This window comes from Papaver somniferum, chromosome 7, assembly GCF_003573695.1.
Source record: "Papaver somniferum cultivar HN1 chromosome 7, ASM357369v1, whole genome shotgun sequence".
Classification (NCBI taxonomy): domain Eukaryota; kingdom Viridiplantae; phylum Streptophyta; class Magnoliopsida; order Ranunculales; family Papaveraceae; genus Papaver; species Papaver somniferum.
In genome coordinates, this window is record NC_039364.1 from 228,469,915 (window position 1) to 228,497,735 (window position 27,821).

At 37.1% G+C, this 27,821-nt stretch overlaps 2 protein-coding genes, 1 non-coding gene and 1 pseudogene across 5 annotated transcripts; 1 reads left to right on the top strand and 3 right to left on the bottom strand.

The window, feature by feature from the left end:
* Nucleotides 1–14,922: 14,922 nt before the first annotated feature.
* Nucleotides 14,923–15,082, bottom strand: LOC113300950 (annotated as a pseudogene).
* A 1,401-nt stretch (nt 15,083–16,483) lies between these two features.
* On the top strand, nt 16,484–20,225 carry LOC113299745. 3 transcript variants are annotated; one of them, XR_003335170.1, is made up of 8 exons: nt 16,484–16,877; nt 17,438–17,567; nt 18,229–18,310; nt 18,544–18,590; nt 18,761–18,849; nt 19,104–19,190; nt 19,287–19,342; nt 19,765–20,225. XR_003335170.1 is itself a non-coding variant. In XM_026548820.1 (6 exons), the coding sequence occupies exons 1-5, from the start codon at nt 18,271–18,273 to the stop codon at nt 19,334–19,336; spliced, it is 309 nt and encodes a 102-aa protein (XP_026404605.1). In that variant the 5' UTR covers nt 17,574–18,270; the 3' UTR covers nt 19,337–19,342; nt 19,765–20,225. The 3 variants fall into 3 exon arrangements, 1 of the variants encoding a protein (XP_026404605.1); XR_003335171.1 differs by lacking the exon at nt 16,484–16,877 and adding an exon at nt 16,897–17,310; XM_026548820.1 differs by lacking the exons at nt 16,484–16,877; nt 17,438–17,567 and having other exon boundaries at nt 17,574–18,310; nt 18,548–18,590.
* Nucleotides 20,226–23,434: 3,209 nt separating this feature from the next.
* On the bottom strand, nt 23,435–23,632 carry LOC113300877. The gene has a single exon (XR_003335983.1). It is a non-coding gene; the product is annotated as a U2 spliceosomal RNA (small nuclear RNA).
* Nucleotides 23,633–24,172: 540 nt separating this feature from the next.
* On the bottom strand, nt 24,173–27,796 carry LOC113299746 (nudix hydrolase 20, chloroplastic-like). The gene is made up of 9 exons (XM_026548821.1): nt 27,395–27,796; nt 27,255–27,319; nt 26,969–27,158; nt 26,611–26,691; nt 26,087–26,212; nt 25,102–25,181; nt 24,830–24,945; nt 24,515–24,635; nt 24,173–24,418 (listed from the first exon to the last, which is right to left on the bottom strand). Exons 1-9 carry the CDS (start codon nt 27,647–27,649, stop codon nt 24,349–24,351), a joined length of 1,104 nt encoding a protein of 367 aa, XP_026404606.1. The 5' UTR covers nt 27,650–27,796; the 3' UTR covers nt 24,173–24,348.
* Nucleotides 27,797–27,821: the final 25 nt, after the last annotated feature.

The window sequence follows — 27,821 nt, forward strand, 5'->3', positions numbered from 1 at the left end:
CGTGATTGATGTGGGGGATTTATGTTAAATATATGTCGGGATGAATCAGAGGTTGTAACCTTATCAGCTGGGCAAGCATTCTGATGTAGATCTACTGGTAGAGATGAAGTAGTAGTTCGGAAGTTGGCTGTGTAACCTTATTAAAAAACATCTTAAATTCTGGATTTTATACTGGCGATCATTTCTTTTTCTCCTTCATTGATTTAGTTCAGCAGTTGGTTGTGTGGCGATACTACTGGTAACTATTTAGGAGAATGTGTTCGTAGTTGGTTTATTGAATTTAAGAGTTTTCTCTAAACAGTGAATGGGAAAGCTAGAGATGAAGTGTATAGGATGCTATTGGATAGTTTAGCTTTCACGGCAGGGATCTCCATACAGGACCTAATGACGTGCATATAAGGATGGTTAATGGCAGTGAAGCTCTGGTAGTATAAGTTCGAGCTAAAAGGCTTGTTGGCTGTTAGCAACGAAGAAAGGAGGAAATTGTTGTTTGGCAGTGACAGAAAGCTAAGCTATGACCAGAGTTAGAGACAGAGATAGAAAATGCAGAGCTGGACTGAGTTTAAAACTCAGAAGAAAATAGTTCTCACGGCAACCAGACTGTCCGCAGAAGTATTTGGGGAGTTGAGCAAGACAGAAATAAGTAATGATACTTGATGTTGCCGGTGTTTGAGATGGAGTTCAAGTAAGAGGAAAACCTCGGAAACATTTAGTTTTCACGGAGAGCCTGGTATTTGTGGGTTTGGACATACCTTAAAATGTGAGGCATTTTTTGATTTTGTAGCATATTCTTGTTTTTTATCACTAACTTTGGTTATGAGTATAAGTTAATCAGGTAAACAACTATATGTACATGCATATATGAGGTGGTGGATGCGGGAATAGCAACACCAGATTGTGCGAATCAAAAATTGCATTCTACCTCAACAATATCTTGCAAAGGTACCGCGGAGCTCGACGACATGAGTAAGTTAATATGCAAATGTACAGTGGAACTTGTTTCAGGTACCAACCCCATCTAAAGAGATGTCTTTGATGGCATTTTTATTTTGAGACTATGTGAATCTTTTCTTGAAGTAATAATTGATAACGTAGTGTTAATAGTCCTAATGCAAGTCTTGTTTGTGGCCTTTATAACAATACTCCTTAGAACAATAACATTCTAAGTTGTACTGAGATTTTCAACTGGACAAGGGATGAGCGTCATCTTGCCATGATTAGTTATTGTAGTTGCTCTTTTTCAAAGCAAGAACTAAGTTTTAAATAGTTTTTAAGACATTTTTTCAGATGTGGGGATAAGATCTTTTGAAAAGATGATCTCTAGGGTGTCTATCTTACTAGAGAAACCTAGATGTTTCCCAAGGAAAACGCTGTTTTAGCTCTCTTTGTATTTTTGAAGAAGAGAGGAAGTCGGTATTGAGACTTGACTTAAAGAGTATCGTTGAAGTCGAACTTTAGACTAATTTTGAGACTCCATTAACTCAGGTAGAGTGAGTTCTGGACAGTAAAGCATATTATCATAATTCCTTAAAATCACATTACTTTAATTATGTGTAACTGTGTAATGATACATAACTAGATGTTGAGAAAGTATCCTTTAATTATGTGTAACTGTGTAATGATACATAACTAGGTTAATCAGATTTGAGACAAACTAAAAGGTTTGGGGAAAATGAAGTGTACCTGATATAATTTGATTTTACATATATATTTGTATATATTTAGATACTAATCTTATTGATTGCCTCCATTGTGATATATCTTTTGATATGATAAACATGTTTTACATCTACTAATAAATCGATGTTACTTAAGATTTGACATGAAACTAATATGCAGATGACGTGGTCTAAAGTATCAATAGGTAACCAAAAGAAATTTTGAGGATATAGTTTCCATCTAACGTGTTTAGTACGTGTTGTAAAACAGATATGCATGTCCGCGTTTACCCTGGGAAATCACAGGGATACTCTGACTAAAGGATCAGAGATTGGAATGCATGAGGTACATATTTAATTTCACATATGTGATATATATTGCACTAACCTTAATCTTGAGGAAGATGTAAAGAATGTACTACTGAATAGTACATGCATTTTTTATATGCTTTACAACCACCTATGAAATATGTGATATTTATGATTTGACTGAAAGACCAAGTTAGTTGATATGATCTAGAGGATCGAAGGGAACCAGAAGATATTCTGAAGGAAATGGTCTTTGTCAAACTCGATGCATTTAACGTGTGTTGTAAACGTGCAGTATATCAAATGTATACAAATACCCTTGTATCGTGTCTCAAGAGAAGTATTGGGATGATCTGATTAAAGATTTGCCATACTTGAGGTACATCTTAAATTGTGTATGTAATACATAATGTACTGACCTTAAGAGATGTTGTTGTTTCAGGCTATGTAAAAATCTTAGCCTATGTGTGTATCCTCTTAAGGAGTGTCTGTCTAAGGAAGTCCTTAAAACAGACAAGATGAACTTGTATATTGAAGAAATCAAAGTTCGTGTGCTTTAATTCAAGCATAAGAGAAAGACGAATGATTACTAAGATGCTTCTTAGAAGATATTCCTCTGTGACCGAAGCCTGTGGCCATCATTGCAGAAACTCAATTGACTATGTGAGTCTAAAGTAAATGAGCAATGACAAAGTCTAGACATACTCGGAGAAGGCTAATTCGGTAAGACAACTATACTCTTTAATGAAGTAATTTTAGTTGATTCTTGAAGTCAAAAAGAGGTCTCAGTAGACATGTAAAGTCAAAAGAGAACCTCATAGACTTAGGGAAGTCAACAGAAAAATTAGTGGTCCTTTGACGAAAGGATTTTCTAAAGAGATAGTTCGTAATTATACATCGAGGGGGAATGGGATTTAAGCTCATATAAAATAAACTTTCCATGAAGGATACTCAACCTTGCTGACTGGAGATCCCAAGATCAAGGTTTCGAATGAGACAACTAATTTATGGCGGGTAAAGGTAAACACTATCATAGAATTATATTCTCTGTCCCTTCCCTATGGTGTAGATGTGATAATGTGACTGCATGTGAAGGATGACTTTTAATAAGTCTTAATGAGTTCTATAGTTTCAATTTAAGATTGAAGTGGGGTGTAGCAGTGAACAATCTTAATGGAACTCACCTATCTGAATGAGGAAGTGGGTCGCTTCCTATGAGAATATGAGCTGATTCTCTAGAGCATTCCGAGAAACAAGACGTCCAGGGCCAAAATGGACACAACGGCGGAGCTTGGCAGCAACCTTGGAGATATCATGCGTGGTTGTTATCGCGAATTACACCAAATGTTAGACAGTTCAAGACCTTATGGACACTGGCTAATAAGTAGTTCATGTAACCTCTCACTAAGCAAAGGTTCAAGACCTCATGGCCACCTATGCATATTCGTGATATTTCCTGTTTTCCATGTTTTATCGTATTTTCATTCATGTGGGGGATTGTTGGAAAACCACCGGTTTTATGTGAATTAAAATTTAGTATAAAACGGTTTTTCAAAATAATTAAAATACGTTCCAAATTTATCTCTTAGATTTTTACGGGATAAATTTACCTTATATATTTTGGATTTGTGTTAGGGTTTTGTATGAAGAAAAACCCCTCTTGTATCCGTGTGTTTTGAGAACTTTTTCTTCTTCGTTTTTCTATGATTGATACAAGGGTTTAAGTGCTAACAATTCCATGAGTTTTCCGCTGCCAAGTTCTAAAAGGACAAGTTTGAATGTGATATTCAAACTTGTTAAGATTGTTGTATCTTGGAGGCAGATGTACCCGTAGGGCTATAGCATCATTTTTTCAGAGTGTAGCCGGGCATTCTTGTCTTAAGGACAGTATGTTGAACATGCGCCTCAATCTACCATTACAAGTTTCTTCTCTCTATGTTGTTTAACATGGATGTTCATTACATCAACAATTGCAGGAGACGACACAAAAATCAGATAAGTGTCTCTTATATTAATTAGTTGTTTGATTTATTGAATTTTAATTGTTATTCCCCAACAAAGTATGGTGAAATCTAATTATAACTAAAATTCTTTGTAAATACACTGCTAACTACTTGCAGGTATACTAAAAAAACAAGAATGTCTGATTAATTTTTTTTTCTTAAATTGACTGTATAGTTCTGGTTTCATTTTAGTAAAACTCTAAACCGAAAAAGGATTGATACAAAACATCCAAAGAGATACTTACTGGTGGATTAAGAGAGTGGGTGTACAGGTGTGTTTTGATTAATTACATGAAACAATTTGATTTGTTAAATTTTTTCCTTTCGAACATTTTGTTTTTGCTGAATGGTATTTTTCTTTTGCTATGTTTTATGACAAATCTCAGACAAGCAGCGATATACCAACCACTTATGGCTCCAAAAGAACCATTAACGATGATTATTTTTCTGTCCTTGCAATCTAATTCGAAGTTCTGGGGTACCTACTGGAGTAATACAACATGAAATCAATATGGACTAGCCGAATATACAGTATCGTCCGTAACGTACAAACTGTACAGTCTGCGCTTGGTTAGCGAGCATTTTCTGTTGCTTTATAATTTTCATGACTCATGGACTACTAAGTCACTTACAGTGCAGATAATGAAGGGTAATGTAATTTACATACCAAGGGGGAAAAATCCTAATTATGTGATTCAATTTTGTTTTTGTTCTACTGAATAATACTTTTTTTTTGTTAACTGTTGTTTCTGGATGAACCTTTAAAAACCTGGCGTTTTTAGGGGCCATCCCAAAGGATTTAGGGGCCATCAATTTATACCCAGCCAAAGACTCTAGTTAAGGGGTACCCTATATGATATTGAAGTTACATAAATGCCCTTCTGGTAAAACTGTATAAAAACCAAATTAAAAACAATTCTACTCATTTCAACTCTTCTTCTTCCAGTTTCATATTATCTTCCGATTGTGGAAGAAAAAAAGATTTTCCTCGTTCAACCGAAACATCGCCGCGAATCGTAAAATCAAAACATCGTCGATTCGATTATAAAACAATGGATAAGAGAAATGAAACCCACAGACCTAGAACCAAAAATGTTGCTCGGGGTATCGATCCAAACATTGGAATTTTAGCAAGAAATAAAGAAATTCTTGCTGCAAATGAAGAAGAACGCGAAGAACGCGAAGAACAAGTACCCGGCAATGTAGTCGGTGGTGGCGATTCCGAGACTCAAACACTTCGTCAACTTCAAATGGCCCCAATTAGGTAAGAATCTATCATTTTTGGGGTTTATTTCGCTTTAATTCGTCGAATCGAGAAAAAAAATTTCTAGGGTTTTCGGTTATTTATCCAGATTCGGACGATATGCACGCTCATTTACTTCCGAATGTAGTCGTGTTCTTCATTTTTCAAGAACATCGACAGTATTCGGGAGAAAGATTTGATGATTATCTGCCGAATATTGGTGGCCATATCTTCCTGGATACAAACTGCTAATAATCGGTAGTTTAATGAATTTTTTGGCTACCGAATATATTTAAGTAGACACAAAGTATTCGGAAGAACACTCACTACCGAATGTATATATTGAAAAAATCTCAAAATTTATGATATAGGAAAAATCCCATTTTGGGGCCAGTATTTATTCGGAAGACAATATAATGTTTTATACCTCCGATTGTGTAGGATAAAATTTTAGAGTTTCTGAACTCCAGTTGATGAATATTCGGTTGTAAACGTGTTTAGTTATATTCCGATTGTTTTTCATTCGAAAAAAATATGTGTCTTCTTACTTCCGAATTTGTACATTCGGGTTATAGAGGTGCACTTTTTCTTCCGATTGTGTAGGATGAAAAATTTACAGCTTCTGAACTCCAATTGATGTATATTCGGTTGCAAATATGTTTAGTTAGCTTCCGATTGTTTTGTATTCGGGAACAATATGTGTATTCGTAGGTCCGAATGTGTACATTCGGGTTATATTTCCATACTTTGTCTTCCGATTGTATAGTTTGTAAATATTGTTCCTTTCTTTATTGTTTAGACAAAGTCGAGAAGGGAGGAAGAAAGTGACAGCTAGTGCTAGGAGGGAAAGGAGTGCCAAAGATAATTCAGGTGCTCAACAAAGCGAACAAGAACAAAGAAGTCAACAAGGAGTGCAACCAACTGTTGAACAACAAGGCAGTGAACAAGGGGTGCGACCAAGTGTTGAACAAGCCGCTCAACAAAGTGCAGGACCAAGTGTTGAACCAGTTGATCCAGTGGCAAGAGTAGAAGAAGAAGGACAACCAAGTGGTACCCAAAAAGCCAAAAAAGGAAAAGATGTTGTAAGGAAGGATATTGCTAAGAAAGCATCACATCTTGTCCCTCAGCACTTGAAGAAGAAGGGTATTCCAGCAGGCACAATCCTTGGACTACCAGCGGATGGAGGAAAATTGCTATTTGGATACAAAGACTCATGGGCCAGAGAAATATATGAAACCGAGGTAATAAAATTACTATTTTTTATTAATGTATTGTCTATGTGTTATATCGTAATACTTGTATTAAGGATTTTTTTATGTACTTTAATAGGATCATCAAGATGCGGTCCGTCTACTCAAACCTACCGCCGCACCAACAAAAATGCTTGCGTGGCCTTTATCCGGTGAATGTGAAAGGTTCAAGACAATTGTTGCCAACTCGGGGTTAGCTAATGCCGCCGAGAATTCATTGTTGGAACATGATCGTGTGGCCATATCGGCGTTCGTGGAGAGAATGTATCCTGAGACCGATACTTTCCATATGCCGTTTGGGGAGATGACGATCACCCCGGATGATGTTGTGCAGATTCTTAACCTTCCCGACCAAGGCACAGCTGTGAAGTTTAACTACACAAAGCAGTTAAGTTGGGCACAACTTTATTCTCTAACTAACAAGTGCTTAGGTTGGGATGAAGAGACAACAACACAGAGTTTAGGAGGCATGCCAGTTATAGAACAAGACAGATCAACATTACAGCTTTGATGAATATGTTCCGAGGCACCTTGGAGAAGGAAAAGAATGGAACGTTAACTGATGAGCAAGTGAACCACGCTGCCACTGCATATCTCCTTGTGTATTGGGATGTGTCATATTCCCCAATACTTCTGGCAACCGGATCGACGCCAACCTTATACAACTTTTGGATCCTCTCCATGAAGTCGGTGACTATTCTTGGGGCACGGCATGCCTAGCATTCTTGATGGAAGAGTTGAGAAAGGGTCGAGGCTAGGAACCTGCCAAGTTGCCGGGAACGTGGCTCTATTGCAGGTTTTTTCTTTAACTCTATAACTCACTCTATAGTTATTCGGTAGACAATACATATGATGCATATCATAACTCCAAAGGACGCATATTCATAACTCCAAAGACGCATATTCGGTAGGAATTGATCCATCTTATTTTCGAATGTTTGTTATTCGGTGGCTAGGTACTTAGTTTTATTTCCGATTATATATAATCGGAAATATGTTTTTGATATTACTACCGAATATACAGGCCAGAAAAACTAGAGGTTACTGAACTCCAAAGGACGCATATTCGGTAGGAATTGATCCATCTTATTTTCCGAATGTTTGTTATTCGGTGGCTAGGTACTTAGTTTATTTCCGATTATATATAATCGGAAATATTTTTTGATATTACTACCGAATATACAGGCCAAAAACTATAGGTTACTGAACTCCAAATGACGCATATTCGGTAGGAAATGATCCATATCTATTTCGAATTTGGTATTCGGTGGATAGGTACTCAGTTTTGTTTCCGATTATATATAATCGGAAATTATGTTTGGAAATTACTACCGAATATACACAATCTATTTACTAAAACTTGGTTTCTTATGTATATAGGCATGGATCTATGACCACTTCCCTATCCTGAAGTTGGCCGGAGAGAACCCGGGGTGGTGCAAAGGTACTCCTAGAGGAACAAAGTATATATTTGAAGACAACCGTTCTAGGACAAAAGAGCAGCAGTTGATTCGCATGAGGGAGATTTTGGACCAATTGAAGGCCTCGGACGTATGCTTTGATCCATACAAGGAAGATCGAGCCAGTGGGCATATAAATGTTCGGTCGGACTTGTCCCTTTATTTTGGACCATTGTGGCACCCCACAGGATATGTGATGTATAACCCCTCTAGGGTGATGCGACAACACGGGTATATACAACACAACCTCTGGAGAAAATGGGGGATTACTACAAATTGGAGTTGGAGTTGTGCTCTTCTAGTGGTGATAATCTCAATTGTTCACACAGGCCCACCTACTGTTCTTGATAACTGGGATAAGAGGAATGACTTCATTATCGACACTGGTAGACGAACCACCGAGGTGATGAAAATTCTCCAGACTATATGAGTTGGTATAACAAGGTATCACATCCTTTGGTTATCCGTGAAAAAATCCAACACTACTGCGGCGGGTTCAAGTTATAATTGTATCATCAAAGACAAACCAGCTGGTTATGATAGACTGGTGCGTGTTCTTTATTTTTGTTCATTTTATATTATTCCTATAAATCTTAGGTAATTACCGTTTGATGTTATGTCATTACGTATAAAAAACAGGTGAATAGGTTCAAGCGTGTTTCCAAAATGTTAACTGCATGCTGAAGAGCGGAGATCCCATGCCAGCTGAGAAGATCAAAGAGGCTAGAGATCTAGTTGATAATATGGATAACGAAGATTATGCTGCCCAGTTTGGGGAGAAAGTCACGAAGAGGCATCAGCCCAAGGTGGCAGTATCAAAGACGGGTAAAAGAACTCGAGCTTCATCGAGCGCTGAAGCTCCTGAAGCTGCTCCAACTGAAGGTGCTCAACTGAAGGTGCTCAAACCCGTGGTCGTGCAGGACTGGGAGGTAGTCACGGTCGTAAAGTAAAGAAGAGCAGATAAATGACAATGATTTTTGTTGTACATTCGGAAATTTGTTTGGGTAACTAAGTTAGACAAGTTCAAATGACAATGATTTGTGTGGTATATTCGGAAGTTTTGGTAACTAATTTAACTTCCGATTATTTCAAAGACAAAATTTGAAAAGTATAAGTTTTTCCAAATTCTGATTTTTGGGCCATCGTACATTCGGAACTTTATAAAAAACCTATCCTCCGAATATCACAAGTTCAAAACAAACCACGCCATGGCTCCAGGTGGTTCCAAGGGCCAATATTGAAGGTTAGACATCCCATATTCGGAAGTTTTGGTAACTAATTTAACGTCCGATTATTTCAAAGACAAAATTTGAAAAGTATAAGTTTTTCCAAATTCTGATTTTTGGGCCATCGTACATTCGGAACTTTATAAAAAACCTATCCTCCGAATATCACAAGTTCAAAACAAACCACGCCATGGCTCCAGGTGGTTCCAAGGCCAATATTGAAGGTTAGACATCCCATATTCGGAAGTTTTGGTAACTAATTTAACTTCGATTATTTCAAAGACAAAATTTGAAAAGTATAAGTTTTTCCAAATTCTGATTTTTGGGCCATCGTACATTCGGAACTTTATAAAAAAACCTATCCTCCGAATATCACAAGTTCAAAACAAACCACGCCATGGCTCCAGGTGGTTCCAAGGGCCAATATTGAAGGTTAGACACCCATATTCGGAAGTTTTGGTAACTAATTTAACTTCCGATTATTTCAAAGACAAAATTTGAAAAGTATAAGTTTTTCCAAATTCTGATTTTTGGGCCATCGTACATTCGGAACTTTAAAAAAACCTATCCTCCGAATATCACAAGTTCAAAACAAACCACGCCATGGCTCCAGGTGGTTCCAAGGGCCAATATTGAAGGTTAGACATCCCATATTCGGAAGTTTTGGTAACTAATTTAACTTCCGATTATTTCAAAGACAAAATTTGAAAAGTATAAGTTTTTCCAAATTCTGATTTTTGGGCCATCGTACATTCGGAACTTTATAAAAAAACCTATCCTCCGAATATCACAAGTTCAAAACAAACCACGCCATGGCTCCAGGTGGTTCCAAGGGCCAATATTGAAGGTTAGACATCCCATATTCGGAAGTTTTGGTAACTAATTTAACTTCCGATTATTTCAAAGAAAAATTTGAAAAGTATAAGTTTTTCCAAATTCTGATTTTTGGGCCATCGTACATTCGGAACTTTAAAAAAACCTATCCTCCGAATATCACAAGTTCAAAACAAACCACGCCATGGCTCCAGGTGGTTCCAAGGGCCAATATTGAAGGTTAGACATCCCATATTCGGAAGTTTTGGTAACTAATTTAACGTCCGATTATTTCAAAGACAAAATTTGAAAAGTATAAGTTTTTCCAAATTCTGATTTTTGGGCCATCGTACATTCGGAACTTTAAAAACCTATCCTCCGAATATCACAAGTTCAAAACAAACCACGCCATGGCTCCAGGTGGTTCCAAGGGCCAATATTGAAGGTTAGACATCCCATATTCGGAAGTTTTGGTAACTAATTTAACGTCCGATTATTTCAAAGACAAAATTTGAAAAGTATAAGTTTTTCCAAATTTTGATTTTTGGGTCATCGTACATTCGGAACTTTATAAAAAACCTATCCTCCGAATATCACAAGTTCAAAACAAACCACGCCATGGCTCCAGGTGGTTCCAAGGGCCAATATTGAAGGTTAGACATCCCATATTCGGAAGTTTTGGCAACTAATTTAACGTCCGATTATTTCAAAGACAAAATTTGAAAAGTATAAGTTTTTCCAAATTCTGATTTTTGGGCCATCGTACATTCGGAACTTTATAAAAAACCTATCCTCCGAATATCACAAGTTCAAAACAAACCACGCCATGGCTCCAGGTGGTTCCAAGGGCCAATATTGAAGGTTAGACATCCCATATTCGGAAGTTTTGGTAACTAATTTAACGTCCGATTATTTCAAAGACAAAATTTGAAAAGTATAAGTTTTTCCAAATTCTGATTTTTGGGCCATCGTACATTCGGAACTTTATAAAAAACCTATCCTCCGAATATCACAAGTTCAAAACAAACCACGCCATGGCTCCAGGTGGTTCCAAGGGCCCATATTGAAGGTTAGACATCCCATATTCGGAAGTTTTGGTAATTAATTTAACTTCCGATTATTTCAAAGACAAAATTTGAAAAGTATAAGTTTTTCCAAATTCTGATTTTTGGGCCATCGTACATTCGGAACTTTATAAAAAACCTATCCTCCGAATATCACAAGTTCAAAACAAACCACGCCATGGCTCCAGGTGGTTCCAAGGGCCAATATTGAAGGTTAGACATCCCATATTCGGAAGTTTTGGTAACTAATTTAACGCCCGATTATTTCAAAGACAAAATTTGAAAAGTATAAGTTTTCCCAAATTCTGATTTTTGGGCCATCGTACATTCAGAACTTTATAAAAAACCTATCCTCCGAATATCACAAGTTCAAAACAAACCACGCCATGGCTCCAGGTGGTTCCAAGGGCCAATATTGAAGGTTAGAAATCCCATATTCGGAAGTTTTGGTAACTAATTTAACGTCCGATTATTTCAAAGACAAAATTTGAAAAGTATAAGTTTTTCCAAATTCTGATTTTTGGGCCATCGTACATTCGGAACTTTATAAAAAACCTATCCTCCGAATATCACAAGTTCAAAACAAACCACGCCATGGATCCAGGTGGTTCCAAGGGCCCATATTGAAGGTTAGACAGCCCAAATTCGGAAGTTTTGGTAACTAATTTAACGTCCGATTAATTCAAAGACAAAATTTGAAAAGTATAAGTTTTTCCAAATTCTGATTTTTGGGCCATCGTACATTCGGAACTTTATAAAAAACCTATCCTCCGAATATCACAAGTTCAAAACAAACCACGCCATGGCTCCAGGTGGTTCCAAGGGACCATATTGAAGGTTAGACATCCCATATTCGGAAGTTTTGGTAACTAATTTAACGTCCGATTATTTCAAAGACAAAATTTGAAAAGTATAAGTTTTTCCAAATTCTGATTTTTGGGCCATCGTACATTCGGAACTTTACAAAAACATTATCCTTCGAATATTACAAGTTCAAAAAAAACTGTTTCCTGGAACCAAACAACACCATAATCGGAAAGAAAGTTGACTCATAAAATAACCGAATATTACAATCGGTAGGTTGTTTAACAAAATAATCTACCGATTTCGTATAATCGACTAGTTTTTATATTAATAATACTCCGATTACATCCATTACATAAAGTTCAAACGGCCTTAACCTTACAATTTCGTCAAAAGCACCTAAATCCATACTCCTAATTGACCATAAAAGTATTAAAACAGATCATAACTTCCAGTGACCATAGAAATTGTCCCTCTTGATTTTGTAGCATCCTTCATGTTCAAATCGTTTCCCGTAGAGGTCCACATACCGGCGATCCGCAAGATTTCTCTGAAATTACGAATGAGTAACAAGTTAGTACTAACTTTTGTTAATGTGAATTGGAGTTACAGAGATACTTACTCGTTTTTCATACGTCCACCAAGGAAAAGCGTTCCTAACAAACCGTTCCTCATCTTAAAGTTTGTCAATCTCCTTATATAGCGCATTCTTTCTCATCTTAATGTCATTGGATGATCTTCGAATTCGATTACCATCTAAGGCCTCAAATACCATTAAGATACGGTTCCATATCTGCTCTTCGGATTCCGATTTGTGGAGCTTGTGAACAAGATCATGAGTAGTTACCACAACCCACGCTCTATAAATAGCACAATCTTCTTCTTCGGCAAAAGCAATATCCATGTTTTTTGTTATGAAAATTAAAACTTAAGAGAGGAAAGAGTTTGGTGCAATTGGGGTGATAGATATGAGTTTCTTTATATAGGTTTAGGGTCCAACGGCTCTTTTTGTTTTTCCCAAAAACTCCAACGGCTAATTTGACGAAAGTTGAATGTGGAGAAACCAATAATCGGTAGGTATTGGATTTAGCATATCTACCGATTATGGTAGCTTTCAAAATTTGAATTTGCGGCAACTTATAATCGGTAGGTTTTGTAATATATTTAACTCCCGATTAATGCTGAATCCAAAACACGAACCAAGAAATACTGCACCTCGTATAATCGGAAGTATGGGAACGATTTTGGCTTCCGATTGCATTCGGAGGGTAACAATGTTATCATATCCTCCGAATATATAAGGGTAATTTCGCCATTACGAATTACGCGAGATAAGGGCTGGCTACATTTTCCCTTTGGGTGACCTTTTTTGTTTTATTGTTGGCCCCTAAATCCTTTTGAGTGGCCCCTAAAAACGCCAGGTTTAAAAAGGGATTTAAGAAAATAAATAATAAGTCATAACGTCTATACTACATATTTCGGGTGCAAAAATATACAAGGTGGATATATATACAAGGTTCACGTGGGAATATGAATATAGAGGTTACAAATAACATACAAAAAGTGCACGAGCAAAAGAGAAATAATGTAGTCTGGAATTCTGTTCTACCGAGTCAACTCAGTAATTCAGATCTCTCTGACGATTCAGACCGTCTGACTCGGTACCTAACTAAGGTCCAATTGACCGTTAAGTTTTGACTGTTTGTTGCAACGATGACTGTTAGCGACTCAAGTGTCTGGACAGCAGAATTCAGGCGGTTTTCTGGCCGGATTCTGGTGATTCCAAAGATTTTCCGACGACCAAACTCGGTGATATCAACTCAAAAATGCATCCGGACGAGAGGCGAGGCGAAGCCGAGCCACACCAAATCGAAAAATGCATCGCGACGAGACAAGCTGAAGACGAGCCACACCAAATTAAAAATGCATTGGGACGGGGGCGAGGCGAAGCCGAGCCACACGAAATCAAAAATGCATTGCGACAGGACGAGGCCAAGCCGAGCCACACCAAATAAAAAATGCGACAGGGCGAAGTAAAGTCCTGCGACACTAAATCAAAAATGCACGATGGGACGAGATGAAGCCACATCACACTAAACTAAAAATATGGTTAAACGGAAAAAATGACGGTAGATGATTTTCGGGTTTGCCCAGTGCGTAGCACGGGCACAAAATCTAGTTATAATTTTAAAGCCATGTCTCAGAAATGAAAAGTTTCGTTTTGAAAATTATTGGGGTTCCTGAAGTCTCCAAAAAACAAGTGTACCCCCATATAATCAGCACCACATGGTATTCTAAGGTGGAAGAATAATTCGCTTTTGTGCTTACTGCCTATGCAGAAAATAGGCGTATGCCGCTTGTACAAACAAAGCTTGATTTTCTGGACTTGCTAACCAAATGCGCTTTAAAGTTCCTAAATGTACTTATTCTGCTTCCAAGGTGACAGTGAAATAAACGTTACCTTCCTAATAATTCAGCACCGGAAGTTCAATTCATGAGGTATAGCTAGAACCTAAAAAAAAGACTCGAGATAAATATTATAAGATTTTGATTCCACCACTGTTTCACCATATGGTCAAATTCCCTTTGATTCTTCCCCATTGTTTGTCTTTTCCGCCCAGGTATTCTCATGCCTATTCCTCACCATAGAGTCGAAGTTCTAACACATGAAGTAGTTTTCTTCTTCGTACTGGGAAGGTTAGTGCAAGTCTGTAATGGGTTTTGTTAGTAATAATTGGAAAATCGAACCATTCAGCAACAGTGGTCTAGTGGTAGAATAGTACCCTACCATGTTACAGACCCGGGTTCGATTCCCCGGATGGTGCATTCTTTTTTAAACTTTTTCTTTCTTTTTTTGTCTCTCTCTGATTTTTTGGACGATTTGTTCCTGAAATTCTACAAAAAGCTGAGCACAAGGTTGTATTGCAGCTTGTTGTGAGCCTAACTGTAAGCTAATCCAAGTTAAATGAATCTAGGCGTCATAGAATTTGTTCAGTTTCCAATTTAGTTCATTTATTCCCAGAAGTTAAGTTTATCATTTGGTAGGTGGGCGCCAGGCCTACTGACTACTGAGATGAGAACTTTCCCATAAAATAAATTCAGGCCTTTGCAATGCACGCCAGGCCTCCTGTAACACTCCCGTGCAAAATAAAAATCAAAAAATAATATCGTGCAGCATATCAGATATTAAACTGACAAGAACATAATCATAGATGTTACATTTGATCTTTGCCAAAAGGCTGAGAAAGGTATGCCTCATATCCAACTTCTCTTTTTGTACCGTCTTGTTTCAGTTCCTCTGCTTTAATCGGTATATATGGGAGTCAGACTAAATCTTAACTTCGCTGCCTTGGACAAGTTGAGTTTTCCTGGGACAATCCATCTAGCTCCTTTAAAATCCTAAGACATGCGAGGCCACGCGTCGCGCGGTGGGAAAACCTCCCTCCTCCTTCGATGGTGACCCTCACCCACTCATAGAATTGTTCCGTTCAACTTTTCTTTGAAGAAGAGAAAATAAAGGCTTTTGCTAACAAAATAAAGTAATTTATTTATTTATTTACGCAGTCTTTCCCGGAAAAAAAAGAAGAAAAATCTCGACTAAACCTAAAACAAAACTACTCTTCCATTATTCGATCTATCTCCGCATCCACCTTCTTCTCCACCATCTACACATCTGTATCATCCTAATATATTCACCGCTCTTCTTTTCTTTGTTGATTTACCTTCAGGTATCATATCTGTCTATGTTTGCATTTGTGGTGGATTTGATTATTTTGATCAATGATGAGCCCAAGGCTTATCAATCAAGCATCAATGGTGAAATAAGAAGAATTAACAGATAAAGAAGGGATGAAATCAGATAAGGAACAGAAGAACATCATAGAAACAGAGAGAAGATATCACAGATACAAGAAGATCAATACATTTCTATTTATTAACCTCATAATAGTGCATACAGACACATATATATATAGTAATCTACTGCAACCATACAAACTGCCCTAACTGCCTACCTTAACCATACCTACAAATCCATAACACAACCAACACACATACCTACCTAACAATACAACACCTAAAGCAAACACAAGTGGACGTATCATTCCCACCCCCTTCAGAACAACCTTGTCCTCAAGGTTGTGTACAAACTTGAAATAACATTTACAAAGAGAAAACAATGAAACAATAAAATGCATAACATATGGACATTTGCCACTTGATTCGTGAAACATGTTATGATGCACCGTGGAAAAACAGCAATGCGCCCTCGAAATCTTCCCGCATATTGGCTAAACTTGAATGCCAAAAAAGAGAAGTTAACTTCTGTTTCATCAATGGAAGCAAGGAATAGTATGTAGGGTTCCTTACTTTGTGGCTTGTGAACCGGTACTTCAGTCTCTTTAGATTTTCATTGAAAATTGGATAGCAATCAACAATGTTGAAATCAGAAGAACCAACTTCATTTTCAGAAAACATGATACAATCTTCTTCTTCAACTGCCACTGAAATGTTCGATGAGATGCGTGAAACAATGGTCTTAATTTCATCCATTATTTATTTTATTCTCCGTTAAGAACTTTGATTTCACGGTTGAGAGCTACTCGGTCTTCATGTTGCTCTAAAAGAGTAGAAACCACAGTTTTGATACTTTCTATAACATCATTACGCCAATCCATTTGTATATGGCAGGAACCGTCCAACAAGATCGAACGGCTCTGATTACCAATTGATGAGCCCAAGGCTTATCAATCAAGCATCAATGGTGAAATAAGAAGAATTAACAGATAAGAATGGATGAAATCAGACAAGGAACAGAAGAACATCATAGAAACAGAGAGAAGATATCACAGATATAAGAATGGTGCATACAGACACATATATATATATATAGGAATCTACTGCAACCATACAAACTTCCTTAACTGCCTACCTTAACCATACGTACAAATCCATAACACAACCAACACACATACCTACCTAACCATACAATACCTAAAGCAAACATAAGTGTACGTATCAATCAACTAGGGTTTTCTATCTGTTGCAGGTAATAAGTCTCTCTGTTTTCCTTTTTAGGGTTTACCCTAAGCCTGATAATGATTGATCTAAATTGCAGAATCATGCAAAAGGAATTTAAGAGTTTCTCATTTGATTTTTAGGTTTTCTATTTGATTCTCTCTTTATACTGTTCTTATTGTTGGTTTTTTCTTTTAATAATTGTTTGTCCAGTTTATTTACAGATGTGATTTTGGCTGAAGCTTTATTTACATGATTGTTAAGTCTAACCCTTTTTTGTGTTCCTGCTTCTTCCCCATTCTCAACTATAAAGAAACTGTAGCATTCCTATAAAAAGTTTTGATTTTCATATGACTCTCGAAAGAGCTATAAGGGTAAACCAAGGCCAATTGAATACCAATTGACTCTATAGTTCCAATTAAAGTTTCATCAATTTTCCAACATGTCAATTTCTCGAGTTTCAGGTAGTTTTTTAGAAATTTATTTTGCTTAGGGTTTTTGAATCTGATTACTTTTATATGGTTTAGTGTTCCGTGCCTTTTCTTTTACTTTTGCACTGATTGTTCTTTTTTTTTTCCGTTGAATCTGTAGGTGATGCAATCAAGTGTGATTTGGGGGTTTAATGGATTTAACTCTTACAACAACATATACTTCAATGCTTGATATAGCCTTTTCTCTGTCCAATATTGTGCCTTCGGTTGTTTAGGATGTATTCATCTTGGTGAGAATACTAGACCTTGGATTTTTATTCATTAAGATAAGGGAAAAGAATAGGGTTCACAACTAATCAATATGGATTATTTACAGATGTGATTTTACAACTAATCCTAAATATGGTTATACGTTAAAGAATTTTAGACCTTGGATTTTCTTTCCTCCTGAGATATAACTGGATTGTTTACGTCATGTTAAATCAGCACTAACTTTACTTTGTCCGAGTTTAGGTCATATATGGTTTGCTCGTAAAAATGTCTAATAGATAAGGGAATAAAATTAAGGGAAAATTTGTCTAATTGTCTAGGAAAATTAATTAGTAAATTTTGGAAGTTTATCTATCTTTGTTTTAGTGTTGGACAGAAGTTTTAGGGAAGAGCTAGATGAACTCAGTTAGTATTGCCAAATTTCAAAAATTTTGCACCTCATGTTTTTCTCGGTGTTTAATTAGGTGCAATTAGTGGGAGTTAACTGGGTTCAGAAATGTTGTTATCTAATTTATACTCCTTGGATGAAAACATGGGTCTACAGCGAGAGTTAGTTCTGTTCAATGTCATATGAGCCCAGAAAAAACTTAAATGTATATGATTCCATTTTGCATCAACTTTATATTCGAATTGTTTCTTAGTTTATTTGGATCTGATTTGAAATTTTAAGAATAATTTCAGAAAAGGGTCGACCAACCATGGACTAGAGTCTGGACCAAAAGGATGAAAATGATTTTGAGTACTTGGTACTCTTATTCGACAGGTACGTTGCAATAATCAGAGCATAAAGTTAAGAGGTAAAATAATGCCAGTGTTAGAGATTGGGTTGATGATGCCAGGTTGGCCTCCTAATCGTTTTGGTTTTGTCCTGATTGTTTTTGGGTTTATTTTGTTCAACTTTATGAAATAGTACGAAAGCTAAGAACATTATACATATAGTATGGGGTTCTTATGCTGTTAACACCAGATTGTTTGACAAAGTTTTTCTTTTTGCAGACAGTCACTCTGAAGGCGACCTTTTTTTCTTCCACTTCTTCAAAGAGGTAAACTTGCAACTTCATTTGCATATTAGATCCTAGCTTCCATCTAACAGCTCAAACCCTTTTGTGGATTGAAATTCATTAGCTCGTTTTTGTTTTATTGAAACTGTTCTTTTTGTTTCTGTGATTCTAGAGTTTTATTGAACATTTGCACTTCGGCCTTTTCTCTACAGGTCTGCAGAGTTGTGTATGCTTGGACTTACTATTGGAGCAGCACTAGGTACTGAGCTAGGGAAAATGTCAAGACCAGCAAGGAGGGGAGGTAAAACAACTGTACATTTAGGCCGAGCGAGAATACAAGTCCCTTAGATATGGACCATTCTTGAGAATGCTTCAAGTAGTTAGACATAATAGTATATGCATGTCTAATTAATTAGTCATTTTTTTTTATCTGCTTGAGGCTTCCTAGAAATGAAGGGAAGTTGTGGCATCACCTTGAAGTCGCTCACAATTTATTTACGATGTTGCTATCTAGGTTTAATTAATATGTTTTAGTTATGTGAGTTTTTTTCGCAGCAATATTGAACCTCAATTCGCAACTGTCAAGTAATGGCTTTGTTGTCCTTCAGTTTGGTCTTTGCAGCTATAGAATCCCCTGTCCAGGTAACCGAACGAACTTTTGTTTCTCACCAAACTTTCGGCCAGTGTTGTTTTTCCTGTTAACATTTTTTCAAAACCCAATTTTCATCCGTGTGCCAGATGCTTTGGTCATGCTACCACATGTTGCTCCAGATGCGCAAGCCTGTTAGATACTGGTAATTTTTTGGTTTAGTTTTTTTTTTTTTTTTTCCAATATGTGATGTTACAATGCCATACAATAATATCATCACATTCATTGTCATTTGATTTTTTCTGAACAATTCCAATGTTCTGTTGTGTTCAGGCGCTGGACAAAAAGTTTTATGTGAATTGGAAATATAAGAACTAAAATGAGAAATCCCATAGCATATATAACATTGATTTAAGATGCACGTACATTAACAATTTTCATTGTTAACCAAAGCTCTAGAATTATTAATGTGCAATTGAATATTTGGTATCACTTTTTGTTACTGCTGAGACACATATTCACATTCTAACTTTTTGACATGCTTTAATTGATGACTTTCGATTAGGAAGTTAATTAGGAAGCATAAATTCTGTTTGCCTAATATGTATTCTTGGGTGAAATTTGCAGGAGTGTTCCATATATTATAGCGTTGAAGTATAAGTGTTGGGCATGTAGAAGAGTCCAGGGAGAACTATGACAAGCTAAAATGCATATTCAAGCAGATGTGTAAGTGCTAGGCATTTTTCATTGCTCATGTCCCCTGTAGCCTTCCATTTCACAAACTATATCTGTGGAGGCTAAAATCAAGTGATCAAGTGAGAAATAAGAGAGAATCGAAAGTCTGTATACAAAAGTGGTAGAGGAAGTTGTGCATGCCGTCAGTAACTGGACCAGCAGAAGCTCCACCAGATTTGAATGATCCTAAACCAAAGGCTAAGTCTGATTACTGAGAAACTATGAAGAGCTTCTTCTGTTAAAGTCGTAGTAGCTCCCAACAGTACAAAACAGTGGATGCTGAAACTATATTTGTACTCCAGATAATTGGTAGCTTAAATTGAATAAAAATTCCAAGCTTTATAGTTAGCAAATAAGTAGAGTTTCAGGTTACATGTTAATTTGAATTTCCAAAGCCCATTTAGCTAGAGCTCATAGACCTTATGTAATAAGTTTGTTGAAATAACAAGTCTTGCATGTTGCACTGTTGCAAGTCTTCAGATGCTAATTGGTAGTATTTTGATTTTAATTAATCTTTTAACTAAGTAGAACAATAAGGCATCATATGTCAGGCTCGATTGACTTTGGCTTTAAGCTTGATCAATTAGTTAAATAATGTTTACTTTTTAGAATCGTGATGGGTGGGCGAGGCGAAGTCGAGTGACACCATATCAATAATCCTAAGCAACGGGGCGAGGCTAAGCCGAGCCACACCAAATAAAAAATGCATCGCGACGAGGCGAGGCGAAGCCGAGCCACAGCACGTCAAAAATGCATTTGGACAAGACGAGGAGGCGTGCGGAGCTATATCACGTCAAATGAATAATATGGTTAAAAGAAAAAGATGAGTTTACCAAATCAAATCGGGACGGGGCGAGACGAAGCCGAGCTTTACCAAATCAAATCGGGACGGGATGAGGCGAAGCCACTCCTAATAAAAAAGGATCACGATGGGTGGGGCGAAACCGTGCAGCACCAAATCAAAAATACAACGGGACGGGGCTGGGCGAGGCGAAGCCGATACCGAGTCACACCTAATAAAAATGTATCGTGATGGGGAGGGACAAAATCCCACGACCCCTAATAAAAAGTATGGCTAAAAGAACAAAAATGCCGAGCGTACCACGGGCACAAAATCTAGTTTTATTTATTTCTGAAGCATGGGTCAGTCAATGGTGATAGGAGGAGTTCAGTTTACATAGAGCAGAATATTTGGTTTCATACTTTGTGTGCTGATCAATTGACTTGTTTATTCCGTGAATTTTAAATTTTAATGTGTACCATCAAAATCTTGTTTATCTACTCCTCAATTTTTTGTCCTGCATATCTAATTAGACTATAAAGTTACGACATTTTTACAAAATGTCTCTAAATACTGGAGGTATACTAACCCTGTTTTATTTGGATACAACCTCGCTCAAAAAATAAAAATCCGCGTACTCGATCAGACAAAAAATCACCCAACAGTTGAATTAGTTACAAGGCCATTTACAACAGAACTATGATGCCTGAAATCTTATGTACAATGTTCAAATTACTAGTGACAACAATAAAATGTTTAATGTAGAACAATACTAATCAGTACTGGAGATCGATGTGCGATGACTATATGAGGATAATCAACAACACCATTGGGCTATTATGGGAGCACACAAGCATATTAGACATACGAGGATAATCAACAAAACTGGCAATCCGATGAAAATGCTGAGGAGAGTAACTAGGAGAATTTCCTTTCGATTATCTGCAAAACCAAAACAAATTAATGTCAGCCGAGAAACTAACAGGGGGTTAGTTGTCGGAGAGTTCGAGAGATTTTAATGTATTTAGATTTTCTCCTGTTAGTCGTGGGGGAGTTTGAGGGAGTCTCTTCAAATCCCCGTTAGTCGTGGGGGAGTTTAGAGGAGTCTCCTAAACTCCCTAGAAAATATCTGTTAGTCGCTGGGGAGTTTAAAAAAAGCTCTTGAACTCCCTATTAATGTCAGCCGAGAAACTAAATTATAATTTTTCAAGCCAGCATAAGCTTCACTCATGGAATTAATATTACTAAGGAAATACTTCAGAAAATGTACAGGAAATATTCGGTGTTGCGCAGGCATTTTACGTCCTTCGAGGCGCCGTAAGTATCTGATTTGCAGCTAAAGAACGAATTATTCATATATGTGATACCAAAGAAAGGGGTGCCGGAAAGATTCAACTGGTTTAGAAAACGCCTATCGTGAAGTTGTATCTCGTTATTATTACTATCATAGTTGATATGTTTGACGACGAATTGTCCAGAAAAAGGCAGCTCTAGAACTGTTTTGTTCATATTATTGCAGGTAAGATCAAAACCTGGGTAACCACATCCCTCGTCTTGACGGCCTTTAATTCTGAAAGGATATGAGATAACAGGCTCATCCTTGCTACACCGATTACTCAGACAATTTTCGGCACTTAAATTATAATGTGGAAAACAAATGAAACAGATCAACAAGAAAGGAAGGTTAAATTATATTGAAGTTCACATTTAGTAAATTGCAGATACATTTTCTTGCTCTTACCTAAATTATATACACAAAATTGGTTAAAAAGACCAAAATCAACAATTCCTGGGTGAAATGGACAGTTAGATTTTGATACTGTTTAAATGGACAAAAATGTAAAAATAGTCAGGTTGTAACCAGTTTCATCGTGCCCATTTTCAAATATTTTTTCTTATTTTTAATTTATACAGGATGTATCCAGTTTCATCCTTGCTATTTTTTAAATTTAAGCTAGGATGAAACCGGTTTCATCCGTACTATTTTTTTTTTGGCCATTTCACCCAAACTATTTTTTACTCGTCCATTTGAACCGTGATTTAAAAATATTTGGACAAATGACCAATTTTCCGTTAAATTTATTTATTTTTTATTTTTGGAAGTAGCTGACATAAATATGATTATAGTGTATCTGCAAACAGACGCATATTCTCAGTTCAGACTTCATACAGCTGACAGTTACTAAGTAGCTTGCGAACTAAATAAATGATTATTTGCTTAATCAGGCAATGCAAAGAAAAGGAGAAACTTCGAATTAGGAGAAGAAAATGTATTACGAGGTGTTGGCTTCAAATGTGGTGGTTTGGCAACTGGCACTTCTTGGAAGATTCAGAATTATCTTATGTATTTCATCTCTCCTTGCTGAAATCATGGGCGTGAAGACCATTCCTGTCACGCAAATTGTAGGGGTGATAGCCTTTTATGAGAAATTCGCAGGAGAAAAAATAATAACCTGTGAATCGTTCTTTTTTTTCTAGCTTCTACTACCACTGGTAATTATACGTGCCCTTCGGATATAAAGAGTGTTTGGCAACAGATATCAAGAAGTCTAAATGGCCTTTGCAACGCCTTTAGTAGTCAAAATGGCCTTTGCAGTCGGGCATTTGCAGTGGTCAAAATTTATGCATTGCCCCGGCATTTGCAGTTGTCAAAATTTAAAATTTAGAATTGGTAGGGTGCGCCAGGCCTCTGCAGTAGTGCAACACAAGAACGACGCGTGAGTCAAAATTTATGCATTGCGCCGGCATTTACGGTTGTCAAAATTTAAAACTTAGAATTGGTGGGGGTGCGCCAGGCCTCTGCATTAGTGCAACGCAAGGGCGATGCGTGAGAACCCCAACAGCAAGCTGCTGTGACGGGAACTCTCCCATGAAAAAAATTAATTTAATATCGTACCATCCGATGGATGGCATATCAAATATTAAACTGATAAGAACAGATACTACACTTGATCTTAGCCAAAAGGCCGAGAAAGGTATGCTTGTTCCCCTCGACAACTTCGCTTTTTATACAACTCATTTTAACCATCTTCCTCATTCATTTATTTGCTTTCAAAGAACAGTGGTGCTAGACTCACTGTGATTTTATCACGGTGATATCACCGAATGAGAGTAATCCTTGGGACCCACCAGGAAAAAAAGGGAGGCTGATTTTTTATTTGCGATGGGTCCACCAATTTTTGTTTCACGCGGTGATATCACCGTAAATTTTTCACGATGAATCTATACTTATTGTTCAACAGTGGTGCTACACTCACCGTGACTTTATCACGGCGATATCACCGAGTGAGAGTAACCCCGGGACCCACCAGGAGAAAAAGGGGGCTGGTTTTTATTTGCGGTGGGTCCCTCAGTTTTTGTTTCAAGCCGTGATATCAGTATATCACCGTGAAGAAATCTCAGTTTTTTATTTGCGGCGGGTCCCTTATGTGCTGAGGCGGACCACCTCCAGTAATGGTGCACTGATAAGAAATCTCAAAGTGCAGATTATGTAAGATTCGAAAAAGAAGAGTAAAAGCATAGCGAAAACCATGGTTTTGCGATATTAATACGACTGCACAGAACTGTAGATGAAAATTCAAACATGACAGGGAATTAAAATGTGGTTTAATTGTACTACAGGGACGGACCAAGACCAACACATTGGAAAACATCGGCCAGAAGGAGAATGAATGAACCAGGAGGACATTTACATTTCAGGAACAATCTCCACTTCTCAAGCTTTGTAACAGGTTTAGGTAACCTGGATCTTCCGGACAGATATAGCTGCACAATTTTTAGGAATCAAAATGGAACAGATTAGACTTTTGAAACAATAGGAAGCAACGATTGAGGTAAGTCTAAGAGTAGGAAAATTGGTACCCGTGTCTAAATAAGAAATCAATGATGACGAGACAACAGTTAGCCTTGAAAAACTCGGTCCTCCGTATGATATTTGCAACGTCTTTCACCGGAATCAACCTAAAACTCTCAACCTCCCCATCTGTAACATGTGATTCACACTGAATAAATCCAATTGAAGAGCAACTTCAAAAGTTCAAAGGACAAATAAGAAATCAACAAAGGATGAAATGGGGGACATATTTTTGGATATGTGATAGACAAGTATCAACCGCCTCATAGATTTCTGAGAGAACTACTGCAGAAATGAATAGTTTGAAAAGGATAATCTTATACCTTCATTTGTAGGAACAAAGTCAGCAGGAAGCTTCAAATCATAACAAAAGAGAACATCTCTCTTATAGCTATACCCATTGACGTCGATATATGAAACAGCTCCAACTGGGACAGCACTGTATTCAAGCAAAGGAGGAGGAATTGGATTAAATTTAACAAGAAACCCTACAATACATGTTGATTTTCCAGTTTTAATAACTCCATTCAACAAGCTAAACACATAGATTGAGTTTTGAAGAATATGTGGGATAACGCATTGGAAAGAAAAATACCCATTCGAGATGGATCGTGGTATTCCTGCTTCCTCTTGGCATTCTTTCATTACATTCTCTTTACATGTGATACCATGTGGCTGCCAATAACAGTATTACAAACATATTCAGTCTACAAATACTAAATGAACTTTTTTGGGGACAAAACATTAAATGATATTGTTGCTTAAGTAGCGCAAAAGGATAACAAACTCAAACTCGGTAAGGATAAGTTTAATGAAAACAGCATGGATAAGTTTACTAACATTCAATTGTAGGATTCACCGAGTTTGGAAAGTTTAAACCTAACTCAAAATGCTCTCTGGACCCTCTCAAGCTTGCTATACACTGACACCAAATGTAAGCCACCTATAAATAATATCGGCAGCTCAAATAGTACAGTCCGACAAGTACATACAATGATTTTAACACATTTAAAATAGAAGAGGTGAAATTAGTAAGTTAACAAATTATGATTGCTCAGCGGCATAGGACCCATATCTAGCAGTCCATTGTCTGGATCACAGCTGTTAACTTATTATATTGGTTTCTACAAACAACCTCCATATGTGGAACAGAAAATTTTCACGGTCAAATTAATGATACACTAAGTTTACGATCTTTCTATCATGGATTATGCTCAGACCAATGCTCTAAGTTGATGATTACATCATATGTCCAGTAAAACTCAAGTTCATTTGCTTTCTTTGGCAGGAAATACTTGCTCAGTCAAAACAAGAAACCGCTTTTAAAAATATGCTTTTGTACACTACTTGGTTTTTCCAGGATACGCCCCTTGAGTATATCCTCGATGGAATCTTTTCCAGAGAGAAGAGCATCCTCCAAAGTCCAAATAGCATAATTCCAGATACAGTTTTGAAGGTTGAATGGTTCATTGTAAGACAATTGTAGACGGTCAGCAAACCATGGGACTCATAAAAATCAACGACACAGAAAACAAAATAAAGGACTTGCAGTTGATATAAGTTTCAGGTTTATTACATACCAGTCCTCCAGCAGCTAAATGATCAAGCATTCCAGAGAAAGTAGGCTTCATGTCGCTTCTCTTTCCTATCCACAAAGATTTCTCACCATCCCTATCGACATAGCCAATCAAGTGGATGCCATAAGCCTATTCTCAAAGTACATAAAAAAGGAGTTTATCACTCAGCGGTAGGAACAATATATTTATATTCACCCATCACAGGTGGCTCATAAAACACAAAAAGGCCAAAGAAGCTTTTAGATAATATACAAAGCTGTGAGAAAACGCTATAGCCTACACATCCAATTACATTGGTGCCTAAGTTAGTTAAAGAGAAAAAAGTTTACTACAGACCGAGGATTCCCAAACCTGAACGTGACTTTGGGGGTGAACAATGAGGATATATGAAGATACAACACTAAAAACTTATGATCTGCATCAACTTTTCTGTTTGGAAATAGTACTTCGCCAAAGTGATTAATCACCATGCTATTTAATTATTGTTGATTAAGAAACAGATAGCTTGAGAGGAGGATATTCCAAACCTTAATTCCGAAGAATGGAGCAGCTGCACGTTCCAGAGAAAAGTATGCTGGCACCCCATATGATGTTGTCACAGGGTAAAGCTAAAAATAATTGAAAAAGTCAAAAAACCATCATTAGCAAACTGAAGGACAGATGGACAATTTTTTTAGGCTGAACTAGTACTCTAGTACATCTTTAAACTCAGTAAAGCTGCTCAGTTCGGTAACACAACAATCTGATTTCAAGACAAAATCATTAATCAAAATCAACCAAATACGTCCAGGTCTACCTGAGTGCCGGTCGAGTAATGAATTAGTTATCCAAGAAATACCATAAACCAAAGATACTGCTTCAAACCAAAACAATAGTAAGAAGTACCTCATTTCGTATACCTGGTATGACTCCTTCACCCAAGCACTTAATAACATCCCCAACTGCCTTTGTCCTGTCCTCTGGTGATTTAAGTGATGGGTTCAATATAACATAGCCACCACCACCACCATTACCAAACAAATTATCCTCAGGAAATGCAAAAACATCCTGGAATTTCCTTAGATGGCTGGCGAACCTACATTAGGTTCAATAGTACTATCTATAAAAAGTCGAATTCATGACCAATTTACGACAATCAAACAGTGTAAGAGAAGTTTAAGAATTTACATACTGATTATGAACATATCCAGCAATTTGTTCCTCGATAATGAACGGAAGGAATTCAGATTTCATTTCCTGCATAGGTTTTACACAAAAATCAAATAATTTCAAATTTTGGTAAGCAAACGATAAATTAAGATAGAGAATTACAAATCCACGGTTACAAGTTTTGATTCTTTGGAAAAACCCATCGAGTTTTGATGAATGTGAGGTTGAATTATCTGGTTTAGAAATTACTCCATAAACATCATCCCAGCTGAAACTACTGGTAGTGGTACTATAACTAGCATTCAATACTACAGGAGAACAACAGCTGAATCGTAGCTTTAATGATTTTCTTGAAACGAATTTGATTCGAAGAAGAGGAGACAGAAAAGGGGAGTAAGAAGAGAGAGGCATGGCCATTAGAGTCTCGTTTTTGAGCTCCACGCCTCCACCAATAACCACACCCAATTTATGCCTGCTAATGGGGGCACCAGTATAGTATACAGTAGAGGCTGAAATCCCAACAAGACGCTTGATACCCTCCCAGTAAATTGGCACCTTTAGCGATGTTGTAATTTCACATCAACTTTAG